This window comes from Eumetopias jubatus, unplaced genomic scaffold (genome assembly GCF_037043125.1).
Source record: "Eumetopias jubatus isolate StellerSeaLion01/CBP00866 unplaced genomic scaffold, mEumJub1_p1.0 scaffold_4, whole genome shotgun sequence".
Taxonomy (NCBI): Eukaryota; Metazoa; Chordata; class Mammalia; order Carnivora; family Otariidae; genus Eumetopias; species Eumetopias jubatus.
Genome location: NW_028274810.1, coordinates 137,635,306 through 137,651,108, shown reverse-complemented (window position 1 = coordinate 137,651,108; position 15,803 = coordinate 137,635,306). Strand labels below are relative to the sequence as shown.

General features: G+C 36.5%; 1 protein-coding gene across 1 annotated transcript in view; it reads right to left on the bottom strand.

Annotated features, from left to right (window-relative positions):
- Window positions 1–1,810: 1,810 nt before the first annotated feature.
- EIF3E (eukaryotic translation initiation factor 3 subunit E) overlaps window positions 1,811–15,803 on the bottom strand; it is a 47,136-nt gene continuing 33,143 nt past the window's right edge. The window contains exons 11-13 of the mRNA XM_028111710.2: window positions 3,340–3,442; window positions 2,920–3,054; window positions 1,811–1,999 (exon numbers count right to left, since the gene is read on the bottom strand). Coding sequence (XP_027967511.1) covers window positions 1,961–1,999; window positions 2,920–3,054; window positions 3,340–3,442 — 277 coding nt within the window. The 3' untranslated portion in view covers window positions 1,811–1,960. The remainder of the gene's footprint in view (window positions 2,000–2,919; window positions 3,055–3,339; window positions 3,443–15,803) is intronic.

Here is a 15,803-nt window from a genome sequence, read left to right as displayed (position 1 = left end):
CCTTCTTAAAATTCTCTAGATACATAAATGTGAAAATGCCTGACACACAGTAAATGCATATTAGCTTCCTATCTTTCCTCCTTGGGTTTTTTTTTTTTTTACTGGTCCATTAAAGCACATTAAATAACTGTTAGATTTGCTTTTAACTGCCATGTAATCACCTAGAAATCCTTGCCATTAATGTGGTTTGGTTGAACAATAGTTTTAAGATAAAAAGTCATTAATGATGCCTCTAAGAACTTTTTGCCTTTGGATCACTGGTGGGTAGGGAAACAGACAGCTTAACATACTTCCCATTTCTGTATAGCTTGAGTAACAGGTAATTTTATCTAGTTTTGTTTAATTATTTCTTATAGATCTGTACTTCTGATTCATGGAATTAGCTCTTGCACTCAAGGTAAGATGGACCTGTTCTGATCTAGTTACTGATATGCCCCTTTTTGGTACTTCCTCTATGAACCTTCACCATTTTGTACTACAGATGACCCTTTAAAGTTGGCATTTTCACAACACTGGCTAGAGAGTGTTGAATAAAAAATTAGCATTTGGCTTACCCTAACCAGCAACCCTCCCTTTACTTCAGCACCTTTGGGCTTGTTTAGAAGAACCAATACCATAATCCAGGGATCTGAAACCACAGTACATGGACCAAATCTGGCCTATATTCTCTAAACTTAACTGCAGGTTGAAGGTGACCTGATCAGATGCCAAATAAAAACCCAATATGCATGTATCTCCTACCCTTGCACCAGTCTTTTGAGTGCAGAAACAGAAATGTCTGTTGTCTGACTAGGTTTTAGTTCAACAACCAAAGTGAAAATCAAACCACTTCTGTGTAAAGGAGACCCAACCAGAGCTTTATATATTTAAAGATCTTGGGTATCCAGTAAACCATGTGCGTGTGTGCATGCGTGTGTGCAATATTCAAGAAGTCATTTATAAAATTCAGCTTATACTCCTTTTTAGTCTCTGTAGCTGCCCAGTGAGTGACAAGGAGCCACTTTAAAAAGTTAAGAAACAGCAGCTTTATTTGTAGTAGCCCCAAACTGGAAATAACCATAATATCCTTAAAGGTACATGGTTAAACAATGTGGTACATCAACACCATGGAATAAGACTTAGCAATAAATGGGAAAAAACTACTGATATATATAAGAACTTGGATAGATCTCAAGGGCTTTATAATGAGTAGAAAAAGTTAAACTCAAAAAGTCATGTTGTATAATTCCATTTCTAGAATATTCTACTGATGACAAATTATAGAGATGGAGGACAGATTAGTGGTTGCCAGGATTTAAAGCTGGTAGAGGTAGGTATGACCACGGAGGGAGGAGCACAAGGGAGAAGTTCATAATGATGATAGTTCTTTATCTTTTTTTTCCCCTGAACAAAAGGTCTCACATATTTACTACTGAACCAACCTACTAGTGCAGAAGTATAGTAACAGGAAAAATAATCTGCCCCATAAAAATGTCTATTGTTCAGGTAGTAGTGATGTTCACAGAGTGACAGTATATGAGCACATGACCTTCATGTAGCATAAAGGAGAAAAAAAGAGTTTCTTATCTTGACTGTACTGAAGGCTACACAAATCTACACAACTGATAAAATGGCACAGAGGTATTTGCATACATTGTCCCCATGTCTATATCCTGGTTGTGATAATGTATTATAGTAACATAGATGGAAAAACTAGGGTAAACTAGTTCATGACACCTCTCTCTACTATTTTTGCAACTTCCTGTGAATCTACTATTCCAAAATGAAAAGTTAAAAAAACACACTTGGATATACGAGGAAATTCACAAGATAAAATGAAACACAGCCAATTTTATTCAAATTCCCCAAAATTTATACTCAATATGTTAATTGTTCCTAAAATGTAGGTCACCCTTTATATAATGGTTTTATTATTTCATCTTTATTTTATAGTTTTTTCATCTTGTCTTTATACAGTTCTTCAGTAGAAGCCAGAGTCCTGAGTTGCCCAGTTAGGAGCCTAAAACATACAAAGAGAGATGGACAAGGTGAGAAGAAAGTACTTTCTGAAAAAGTTAACTTAGAAAAAAGTGATACTAGCATTTCCCTTTAGTACTCCAACCCAAACCACTCTCAAAGATTTTAACAACCTCCGTATTTCTACATGTCAATTGTGCCACTTGGAACAAAAAAACACACATCAGAATACCATCTAAACCAGTTTTTGACCAATTATAAAGTTTAACAATGACAGTATCACCAATACTGCAACAAAAGTCAATACAAATTGATCCTCAAGCATACAGAAAAGAACATTATATAAAAGTTGTTTTAGGTTGAGTTATTCTGACTTGGTTGGAAAAGGCATAAACATAATTTCCCAATTCTTCCTCTCTCTTAAAATTGAAGAACTATTCAAAGGACACAAACCTTTTGCTAAAACTTCAATCACATGAGGTCTCTGAATGCACATCTATTTTAGGAAGCAGCTGTGCTTCCTAAAAATAAAAACTTCCTATCCTCCAGTTACACATAATCATAATGGCTAAAAAGCATTAAAGCTTGTTTGGGATTCCAAAATTACAAGGCCATTCAAGTTCCTTTAATATCTAATATGCACAATCTCTACCAAAAGGGGGGATATATTTTTTTGACACAGTTTTTAAAGATCAACACTAATAGATAATAAGACCAACATTTTTATAAAAGTATTTCTTCAGATTTAAAAAGAACACAATTTTTTCAGTTTCCTTAACACATATATCTAAGAAAAATTCTTCTCAGTTTAGTAATATATTTTTAAAAAAAGTTTGTACCCCCAGTTAGAAATACAAAATCAGATATAACCAATATATTAGTATGTTCTCAAATGAAGTCCAGTAATAATTACGTTACATTATTGCTAAATTCCAGACAAAATAGAAAATGTGTGGTTCTTACCTCTGACCTACTATTCTGATTAAGTTTCTTCTCAATATTCATGGCCAACATCTGGCTTCTAAACGAAAGGCTTTTCGTCTTTTCAATCACTTGCTGATAAGGTGAAACTGCATTGTTACCCATAACCACATGACCCTAAAATGAGACCGAGGGAAATTGATCCTGTAATATTACAACTGGGTTTCCCAGGTAGGTCATGAGCATGACATCACAACACTACATGACTGCTGCACACACTATCATGCACTGTACAGAGATGACAATATTCACCCAGCAACAACAAACAATAGGTGGCTGTAGCTTCAACACAAAGCAAAAATTATTAACAGAATAGAATAAAATGTCCTAGTGAAAAGTTCTCAAAAAAGTATTAAAGTAGTCAGCAATTTACAGATATAGCATAACTAATTTAATACTCACTAATTTGGAATCAATCTTGGCATCCAGCCTTGCATTTCTAATCAAATTTACAATCCACCTTTCAGCTTCTTCTGGAGTCATGTTCAGTTTGTCTGCCAACATGCTAATGAAAAAAGTAAAAACAATGTTAATGAAGTCTAAACACTTAGTTTCATACACACAATCTTTGAACCACACTCTGCACAGAGACTTTCAGATATTTATGGATATGGTATTTATGGATAAAAAATACCTTCTTTAAATACTATGACTCAGTAACTGCACTGTTCATATTTGTGCTATTACCTTGTACCACATGTGCATGACCTATCCCATTTCACCAACCAGTAACAGAGGAGAGGGAACATTTCACATTTACAGAAACCTCTGGCCTCTAGAATAGTACCTTACACTTAGCAGGTGCTCAATTAATAACAATCTAAGGGAGAAAAAGGTTTTATGATGCATAATGATTACACAAATTAAATCTATTACAAGGAACATCAGTGATAAGTATAATATAATGAAATAACCAAACCTTAGCATTAGTGTGCACGTTTGTGTTGTAAACTCTGAGGGCACTCTGGGAATTGCACATTATATAACCTAAGTGGCCACTGAATTTCCGAGGAAAGAGAAAGACACACATATACACAGAATGAGAGAGAGGGAGAGAGGGAAAGGAGCAAGAGAGATGACTGGGTTGAAAAAGAGGTGTTACAGGGCTTGCTTAATTGGAACTAACAAAAGCACCCCTTGGTAGTACGTAAATACATCACCCAGCTGATGGAAGAGTTTGCATGGACAGTATTTAAGAGTATACAGTATACATGTATGCACATAAGGGTGTTTAAACATTAACTGTTCTCTTTTCACCTCTCTTCACTGAAGACATTATACATTTGCCAGGCCCTCTAATGTTATCACTCGTTTGATGAAGAGAACTAGAATACCAATAATAGAATCTTTCCTTAGAATATTATAAACTAAAATTCCTGATCTGATAGCCTTCCCGGTTTTAAAACATAGTCAAGACACTGGCAATCACATAATTATGTAATTCCTTATGAGAATAATATCTGTGCTATTCCTATTTTATATATTTACTGAAAAAGAGTTAATAGAATTTCATTCAAAATGTAAAAATTAAGTTAGGTCATCAATAAAATAACTATAAACTAAATCTACAAAAACATAATCATTTAAAATTTATCCTTAAAATATGCCTGGAGTTAAAAACATCTTGATGATGAATATGAACCAACTCAACCATAAAACGCCCTGGATTTGTGTGTCACAATTTTGTTCTCTGTGTTTTTGCAATCTATTTTGTTCTAAGCACACTTTCTCAGCTAAAATAAAGAACAATTAATCCATGACTATTATTTCAGTTTCATGGATTTCATTTTATTCTCTTTATCACTGTTCTCTTTATTTATTCATGAGAGTCAGAGAGAGAGAGGCAGAGGCAGAGGGAGAAGCAGGCTCCCCGCCTAGCAGGGAGCCCGATGCGGGACTCGATCCCAGGACCCTGGGATCATGACCTGAGCCGAAGGCAGACGCTTAACCATCTGAGCCACCCAGGCGCCCCAAAATATACTCATTATTTTATCACGTCCTATAGCAATTTATCTTTTGTGTGTCTCCTGCATACCCCAAAACACAACTCTTTAAAGTGAGGCCAAAAGCATTTTATTCTGAAAAGCACAAAAGAAACTGTACTAAATATATTAAAACTCCAATGTTTAAGATCACTATATTTTGTTTTAAAGAGCAGAAAAATTATTCCCAGTAAGCTACAAATTATATGGAGTTGGTATTATAAACATGTTTTTTAATTATAATATAAAACCTATTTATGAGGGCTGTTTAAATAAAATTTTAATGAAACATTCAGTCTTGAAGCCCAGGTTATCTGTTGGATTCCTCTTCTTGCTGCCATATACAACTGAGAAGACCTGGAATTCTCTTTAACCACTGCCTCTTATCTAACCATTCTACGCTTACATGGACGACTCCTCTCCACCAGCCCTACTAAACCTCTCTGTTCATTAAACATGCCAGGTTTTTAATCACTTCAGGGCCTTTGCATATACTGTGTCTTCTGCTTAAAAAGCTCATCCACCTTCTTCTTCATTTAGCTAGCTGTTACATGAGTCTCAGCTAAATCAGTACCCTCATAAGCCTTCCAAGACACCTCTGCAAACTGTAACATATCTGTTTGATACTTTCATAGCCCCTCTATTTTCTTTGGAGCAGTCATAATAGCTGTAGTTTTTTCTGTTGAATATTTGCTTTCATAATACACTGTATATATAACCAAAGAGTGTGCACCATAGCTTTTTTGTTCACTGCTATCTATCCAGCAATTAGCACAATGCTCAGTTTAGAGGAGGCAATTAATAAATATTTCCTGTATGATTTCTTAATTGGTCAACTCCCCCAGTCCAGGCTCCATTACTATTTCCCAGTTTTTTAACTAATCTACCTCTCTAGTCTCTCCTTAATCTATTTTACATAATTGCCAACTAACCAGTTTATGCCCAAATTCCTTTCAAAACTTTAACAAAGCCCTTCTACCAAAACAATAAAATCCAAACTTCTAAATTTCTCATTCATGGTTCTCTACAATTTAGCTACAACCTCATTTTCGAACCTCTCATTATTCTCCCCCATGAGTACCACATGCCAGCCAAACCAAACTAATTATCTTCCTTCCTTGCCATTTATTCAACAAAATATGAACTGTTAAGATGCTAATGACAAAATACAGTCTATTCCCCACTTTTATAAAGTTTAAGCTGGGGGGTGGGGAGTAGAGGACAATCACTTCATTCCCAAAATATATAAACTATTCTAAGTGTAAAGATGAAAAAGTAGAAGAAGCTATGTGAGATGCAAAGGAGTTTACTAGTTCTAGTCTGGAGGCTTGGGGACATATTATTTAAGGAAATATTTAAGGTCAGATTTTAGCATAAAAGAGAGAAAAGTCTATTCTGCATAGTAACTCCACGTAGAAGTCTTCATCCTTTCTTTCTTTACAACCATATTCTGTCTCATTTTCCTACATGGCTGGGGCAATACGGCAACATGCATCAAGACCCATAAATATCTGCAAGCTCTGACCCATAATCCTACTTTGGGGATTTACTGCTTCACATTGTACTTGTTGATCCTTTATGTATTAAATCAGGTCAAAGCAAAACCTGAAATAAGGTCCAAGAAGTATTAGTAAATTACTGATGGCATCTCAGGTTATATAGGCTACCAATCATTCTGAGAGTGAATTAAAGAATGTGGCAACAGTCCAGTTTCTTTTAAATAACAGGAAAATATACAGAATAAATGAAATTAAATGACAGAAATCCTCAAAATTGACAATTCTCTTACAGTCTACTGATTTTATGCAAAAATAGTAAAGATTTAAGAATAAAAATATAAATCTTATTAAAGCTTAAAAAACAAAAAGTTGGCTTAAGCTATCCTATACAATGCTTGTCTTATTTAAAATAATTCAGTTAATCAATAAACTAAAAGACAAAATGTGTTAAAATGCAGAATTTCTAAGAAAAATATCTAATTTGATCAAGATCTTAAGCACAAAAATAATTTCCTGATTATTCAGACTGTATAGAAAATCTCAACCTTGTCTACCGGCAGCTTAAAGCAGACATTTAACTATTTTGTGTAGATATCCCTTATACATATCTTTAAGTTGATGAGCACTTCTTTCTCAAGTGATGCAACAACATATTGAGTATGTTAAATAAGAAATATATATGGAACCACAAAAGACCCTAAACAATCAAAGCAATCTTGAGCAAGAAGAACAAAGGTGAAGGTATCACACATCCTGATTTTATTTTTATTTTTATTTTTTTAAAGATTTTATTTATTTATTTGAGAGAGAGCATGAGAGGGGGGAGGGTCCGAGGGAGAAGCAGACTCCCCGCCGAGCAGGGAGCCCGACGCGGGACTCGATCCCGGGACTCCAGGATCATGACCTGAGCCGAAGGCAGTCGCTTAACCAACTGAGCCACCCAGGCGCCCCACATCCTGATTTTAAATTATATTACAAAGCTATACTAATCAAAACAGTATAGTATTTTTTTTTAAGATTTTATTTATTTATTTGAGAGAGAGAATGAGATAGAGAGAGAGAGAGAGAGCACGAGAGAGAAGAGGATCAGAGGCAGAAGCAGACTCCCTGCTGAGCAGGGAGCCCGATGCGGGACTCGATCCCGGGACTCCAGGATCATGACCTGAGCCGAAGGCAGTCGCTTAACCAACTGAGCCACCCAGGCGCCCAAAAACAGTATAGTATTGATAAAAATAGACAAATGGAACACAATAGAAAGCCCAGAAATAAACCCATGCATATATGTTGAATTAATTTACAACAAAGGAGCCAAGAATATACAATGGGGAATTGTATATTCTTTGATTATATATTCTTCAATAAATGGTGCCGGCGAAACTGGACAGCCACATGCAAATGACTGAAATTGGGCCAAAATCTTATACCATAAATTAACTCAAAATGGATTAAAGACTGATTAAAGACTTGAACATAAGACTTGAAACCATAAACACCTATAAGAACACACAGGTGGTAAGCTCCCTGACATCAATTTTGGCAATGATTTTTTGGATCTGACACCAAAAGTAAAGATGACAGAAGCAAAAATAAACAAGTGGGACTATGTCAAACTAAAAAGTCTGCATAGCAAAAGAACCCATCTACAAAATGAAAGGGCAAGCTATCACCAAATGGGAGAAGGTATTGCAAATGATTAGAGCTAAGAGGTTAATATCCAAAATATATAAGGAACTCTTACAACTGAAGAGCAAAATCCCCTAAATAATTCAACTGAAAAATGGGCAAAGGATCGGAACAGGCATTTTTCTAAAGAAGACATATGGACAGCTAACAAGTACATGAAAAGATGCTCAACATCACTAATCATTAGGGAAATGCAAATTCAAAACTACAGTGAGATATCATCTCACACATACTAGAATGGCTATTATCAAAAAGACAAGAAATAGGGATGCCTGGGTGGCTCAGGGGGTTAAGCGTCTGCCTTTGGCTCAGGTCATGATTCCAGCATCCTGGGATCGAGTCCTGCATTGGGCTCCCTGCTCAGCAGAGAGCCCGCTTCTCCTTCTGTCTGCCGCTCCTCCTGCTTGTGCTCTCTCTCTCTCTGTGACAAATAAATAAAATCTTAAAAAGAAATAAAATAAAATGTGATATGGGTAACATTTCAAATTAATGGGGGAAAAGATAATTTTTCAAGTGAATACATGAATGATAAGAAGCCAACACTGCCTTACTGCTGATAGGCAGAAATTTTCAGTGGTCTGGAAAAAAGATCAAAATAGGCACAACAGGGAGCCTGGGTGGCTCAGTTGGTTAAGCGACTGCCTTTGGCTCAGGTCATGATCCTGGAGTCCCGGGATCGAGTCCTGCATCGGGCTCCCTGCTCAGCAAGGAGTCTGCTTCTCCCTCTGACCCTCTTCCCTCTCGTGCTCTCTCTCTCTCATTCTCTCTCTCTCAAATAAATAAATCAAATCTTTAAAAAAAAAAAAACAAAAACAAAATAGGCACAACATTCCCTAAAGCCAAAACCTAATCCAAAGCAAGGTCCTAACTCTTGTCAATTCTTTGAAGGCTCAGAGAGGTAAGAAAGCTACAGAAGAAAAGTCTGAAGCTAGTAGAGGTTAATGAAGTTTAACCCAAGATGAAGCTGCTAATGTAGAAGCTGCAATGAGTTACCCAGAATATCTAGCTAAGATAATTAATGAAGGTGATTACATCAAACAACAGATTTTCAAGGCAGAGCAAATAGCTTATATTGGAAGATGCCATCTAGACTTTCATAGCTAGAAAGAAGTCAATCCCTGGATTCAAAGCCTCAAAGGACAGAATGACTCTCATATTAGGTGCTAATGCAGCTGGTGACTTTAAGTTGAAACCAATGTTCATTTACCATTCCAAAAATCCTCAGCCCCCCCCTTTTTTTAAGATTTTATTTATTTTTTGTCAGAGAGATAGACACAGAGAGAGGGAACACAAGCAGGGGGAGTGGAAGAGGGAGAAGCAGGCTTCCCGCTGAGCAGGGAGCCCAATGAGGGGCTTGATCCCAGGAGGTCCTGGGATCATGACCTGAGCCAAAGGCAGACGCTTAATGACTGAGCCACCCAGGCACCACCCTAGGGCCCTTAACAATTATGCCAAATCTCCTCTGCCTGTGCTCTATAAATGGAACAACAAAGCCTGTATGATAGCACATATGTTTACAAAATAGTTTACTGAATATTTTAAGTTGAGATCTGCTAAGGAAAAAAAAGATTCCTTTCCAAAATATTATTGCTCATTGACAATACACCTGGTCACCCAAGAGCTCTGATGGAGATATACAATGAGATTAACATTGGTTTTGTCCCTGCTAACACATCATCCATTCTGCAGTCCATGGGTCAAGGAGTAATTTCAAGTCTTAATACTTAAGAAATACATTCCCTAGGGCTATAGCTGCCATAGATAGTGATTCTTCTGATGGATCTGGGCAAAGTAAATTGTAAATCTTCAAAGAAGGATTCTCCACTAAGATGCCATTAAGAACATTTGTGATTCTAGGGGCACCTGGATGGCTCAATTGGTTAAGCAACTGCTTTTGGCTTGGGTCATGATCCCGGAGTCCCGGGACTGAGTTCCGCGTCCGGCTCCCAGCTCAGTGGGGAGTCTGCTTCTCCCTCTGACCCTACTCCCTCTTGTGCTCTCTTTCTCAAATAAAATGAAACTTAAAAAAAAGAACATTTGTGATTCATGGAAAGAGGTCAAAATAGCAATATTAACAGGAGTTTGGAAGAAGTTAATTCCAAGCCTTATAGATGACTTTAAAAGGTTCAAGACTTCAGTGGAGGAAGTAACTGCAGATGTGGTGGAAATAGGAAGAGACTAGAATGAGAAGTGGAGCCTAAAGATGGGACTGAATAGCTGCAATCTCGTGATAAAATTTTAACAAATGAGGAGTTACTTCCTATGGATAAGCAAAGAAAGTGGTTTTTTGAGATGGAATCTACTCTTGGTAAAGATTACTGGAAATGACAACAAAGGATTTAGAATATTCCATAAACTTAGTTGATAAAAAGTAGGGGCCAGTGTGAGAGAATGGACTCCCAATTTTTAAAGAAGTTCTACTGTGTAAAATGCTATCAAATAGCATCACATGCTACAGAGAAATCATTTGTGAAAGGAGGAGCCAATAGATGTGGAAAACTTCACTGCTGTCCTAAGAAACCATCACAGCAACCCCAATCTTCGGTGGCCCACCCCATCAGTCAGTAGCCATTAAAATCGAAGCAAGACCCTCCCACCAGCAAAAAGATTATGACTCACTGAAAGCTCAGATAATGGTTAGCATTTTTCAGTAATGAAGTATTTTTTAATTAAGGTATGTACATTGGGTTTTTTTGACAAAATACTATACTGCACACTTAAAAGACTACAGTATAAACACAACTTATATATGCACTAGGAAACCAAAAAATTCGTTTGACTAATTTTATTGTGATATTCACTTTATTGCAGTTGCCTGGAACCAAACCCGCAACATGTCTGAGATGTGCCACATATTACTTTATAGTTAGCACAGAAATACAAAAAGGCTTTTGAAACTATCTTATCTCCATCTGGAAATGCACCTTTCTATATTTCTCTTTAATATCAGGAAGTATAATTATGAATATAAATTGCTTTGTAGTAATAAGAACTTTAAGAAAAATATTAAGATCTAAAATGTTACTTAATAAAATAAGCAAAGTAGAATGACTTCATAACTTAAAGAAATGCAAGAGTAGTTGGCAAATACCTTCTTTTGTGAAAAGCCAAACTAAAGGAAAATTATATAAATGTATGCTCCAACATGTTTATCACACACATTCAAAATATTACTTCCATACTTTGTTTTATCTACAACTGAAAACTGGTCCAAGAATTATTCTAGAACAGCTTTTAAATTTCAGACACACACCATATCTGATTAACTATTCAGCGATACTAAATTAAATCCCACCATAGTAATCTTTTTTGACAGATGTTGCATACTTTATGGTACACAGATTGGTAACTTATCCTACAAATCTATAAAATTGTATATAAACTGATAAAAACATTCTTAATATGCAGTTTTATAAAGATATGACTATCATATGTGCTTATAGCCATTAGTCAAGAAACCTATCAACTGAGAATGTTCCAAATCACAAACAGAAAGAGTTGTTTAATAAACAATTGGTTTTATAATACGTACTAATCTCTTCAGCATTTAAAATGTGTCCACTGTTGGACAGAAAGGACAGAGACAAATCTTTCCCTTTACCCTCAAAAAGATAGAATATCAAATAATTTTAAATTAGAGGCAAAGATAGATCAGCGCAAACTAGTGAACGGAATAATTTGTCATAATTAGTATACCGTGGAAAAGAGTCTACTTTGCAGCTTAAAAATATTCCATTTAGTGAGTTATCAGGGTTCACTGAAGCTTCAATCTAAAGTACTTCTCTGATTTTCCAACACACAAATTATGTCCCTGTCATTCTAATTACTCTATATTTTTCTTCAAAATACCTATCATAATTTGTAATTTTATCTTTATTTAGTATGTTTCTTCCTCTGGACTTAAAGCTCTGAGGGTGTGCTTCCTACCTTCTAACCAGTGCTAGGTCAGAAGAGCCACTATTCACATTCGTAGTATTTCCTTCTCTGAACACCTGTACTAGTTACACTGCTATTACTAATTACATCATAATCATGATACATAGTATATTTATCCTTTCTGGAAAGTTGAACATTACCTTTTAAAAAAGTTTCTGCATATTCTTTTTTTTTTTAAAGACTTTATTTTTCAACAGAGAGAGAGACAGTGAGAGAGGGAACATAAGCAGGGGGAGTGGGAGAAGCAGGCTTCCTGATGAGCAGGGAGCCCGATGTGGGACTCGATCTCAGGACCCTGGGATCATGACCTGAGCTGAAGGCAGACGCTTAACGACTGAGCCGCCAGGTGCCCTCTGCATATTTTTTTTTTTAAAGATTTTATTCATTTGTTTGACACAGAGAGAGAGAGCACAAGCAGAGGGAGTGGCAGGCAGAGGGAGAGGGAGAAGCAGCCTCCCTGGCTGAGCAGGGAGCCCAATGTGGGGCTGGATCCCAGGACCCTGGCATCATGACCTGAGCTGAAGGCAGACGCTAAACGACTGAGCCACCCAGGTACCCCTGCATTTTCTTAAAATGACAAAATTATAGAAATGCTTAACAAATGAGAATGTATCAATATCAACATGTTGGTTGTGCTATTTCACTACACTTTACAAGATGTTATTCCAAGATGTTATATTAGAAATGTGAACTGTGTAAATGCGAAACTGTGTGAAGAACAAAGGGGATCTCTATTATTTCTTACAACTGCATGTCAATCTACAACCACCTCAAAATAAAAGATGTAATTAAGAAGAGGTTTTTATATCAGAATTATTTATTTTTTAAAGATTTTATTTATTTATTTGAGAGAGAGAATGAGAGATAGAAAGCACGAGAGGGAAGAGGGTCAGAGGGAGAAGCAGACTCCCTGCTGAGCAGGAAGCCTGATGTGGGACTCGATCCCGGGACTCCAGGATCATGACCTGAGCCAAAGGCAGTCGCTTAACCAACTGAGCCACTCAGGCGCCCCTATATCAGAATTATTTAGAGGAACTCTAAAAAAATATAGATACCAAGATCTCCTCCCAGGGAATGTTTCAGATTTTTAGGGGTTGGGCTCAGTCATCATGTATGTATGTATGTATGTATGTACGTATTTATCTTTAAGATTTTATTTATCTGAGAAGGGCACACAGCACTCCAGGAGGGAGAGAAAATCTGAAGCAGACTCTGCACTCAGCGCAGAGCCTGACACAGGGCTCAAAACCCACGACCACAAGATCATGACCTGATTCAGAAGGTCTGCAGTGAGGCCAGAAAATCTATTGTTTTTAAGTTGCTGTTTTTTTTTTTTAAAGATTTATTTATTTGAGAGAGAGAGAATGAGAGATAGAGAGCACGAGAGGGAAGAGGGTCAGAGGGAGAAGCAGACTCCCTGCTGAGCAGGGAGCCTGATGTGGGACTCGATCCCGGGACTCCAGGATCACGACCTGAGCCGAAGGCAGTCGCTTAAGCAAATGAGCCACCCAGGCGCCCTAAGTTGCTGTTGTTTTAAGTTCTGTACAGCTAGCTTAAAAACCTGGTTTATAGAACAATGATTTTTTTCTATTATTGTTTAAAGGTAAACATTAAACTTGATTGGTCATTATCACAGATTTCAAATCCTTAGAGTCTGAATGAAGATGTTTTCTGTATTTATAAAAGCCCAACTTAAATACCTAACATTATTTTAAGCCATATTCCTAACCCATTAAAACAGCTTTAAAAAATGAAAAACTGGGGCACCTGATTGGCATAGTTTGGTCGTCCAACTCTTGGTTTCAGCTCAGGTCATGATCTCAGGGTCATGAGATCGAGTCCCGTGTTGGAGGACTCCGTGCTCAGCACAGAGTCTGCTTAAGATTGTTTCTCTCTCCCCACCCACCCCCTCTACTTGCAAGCTCTCTCTCTCTCAAAAACAAAACAAAACAAAACAACAACAAAACAAAGAAAACAACAAAAACAAAATCCTAAACCCTGGACTAAGTCCTACTGGATACAACCTCCCCCCTGCCAATGAACCTTACAGAGATCTCGTTGCTCTAAGATGAGTATTTCTTTTTTCACCTGAAGCTATATATTCTGCTTTGCCCCTATCTTAATTCTTTATATACTAAAAATACTAAATCACTGATTTTTCTTTCCATTACTTTAACAGGCTGTAAATGTGTGCCTAAAAATTGGCAACCTGATGCAGGTTCTTAACCCTGGATGTGCTTTGGAATAACCACTCTGAAGGTATAGTATAGTAGCTGTTACACATCATAGCAGAGCAGACTCAGAAAATCTGACCCAAAAACTCTGAGGTGGCTTCAGGGAATCTGTATTTGTAAAACAAAACAAACTCTACAATGATTCTGAGACACAAAGTTAAACAATGACTTATGATTTCCATCTTTATCTTCTGGCTTTTAGTGAAAAGACTAATGACAAGTTAGTCTAAATCTGATATTTCTAAAAATATCAATTGTGCACAATGAAAATGAGAGAATTCATAGTGAGGTACAATACAATGAATGTCCAAAACCTATTAGTCCAGGCTCTGTCATTAAATAGGACCTAAGCAGCTTAACGTCTCTGAGCCTAAAGTTTCCCAGCTATAAATAAGGAGCTACAAAACCAGTAGAAAACAAAGGAGTTGTACTGGATCTTTTTTTTTTTTTTTTTGAAAACGGTGTTTCCAGAAGTTTTAGGGTTCCACAGAAGTGTTTTAGCTGTCAGGAGGAAAGCCGAATAGAGATAGGCTAAACAGCATGAAGGGGCTCTGATTTGACTTACACAGAAACACAAACATATATATATATAATGCTACATCTGAAAATAAGCTGTAACATACACACATGATTTAAAAACCATGGTTCTAGAATTTGAAACCTGAGCCACATTTAAAGTGCTCAAAAGCCACAAATGACTACTGGCCACTACACTAAACGATGTAGATATAAAAACATCTCCACCACTGCAGAAAAAAGTCCTATTGTTGCTGATTCAGTAACTGTGCACTGTTGGATTAGAAACTCGTGAAGATTTCTTCCAACTCTAAAAATCTTTCTTAATATTTGAAGAAAATGCATTAATATATGTATTCAAAATCTCCTTAGTTAGAACACATTCCACAGGTAGCCAAAAACATTTAAACAATTAAAACAAAAGGGAAACACTATCACTGGAAAAGAGAAAAGATTTCTGGACTTTAGTTAGTCTGAAAATGCTTTAGACTTTGTCCAAAACTTTCAAAAAGCTACAGGTAGCAAAGAACTACAGCAATCAAAGAAAAGCATAAAAACTACACTGATATCAGCTTTAAAAAATTCTTAGATAATGATAGTCACATAAAAGCTTCTGGAAGCATTATCCACTCTATTACCTCCTTTGAACTATACTTCTTTCTTGAGTACACAGGACAAATAGTTTATTTTACTGTTAAACATGGTAAACTGAATCTCATAAACATAAAACAATGAATACAAGGTCCCAGAGTTAATAAAGGGAACAAGTCAGAAGTGGAACAAACTTTCTTACTCATGCTACCTCTGAAGCAAACACCAAAGTGAAAAAGCATTATCACGGATGAAAATACAAATTCACTAATAGAAAGAAAAGAAATTTATTCATTTAGCAAATATTTATTGAACACCTATACTGTACAGAGTCAGTATACTAGGTACTAAAGATATAAAAAGGAGAATTTGCTTTCAAAAGGGTCATAACAGGGATAATTAAGGTCTAGACAAAACACCCAAGT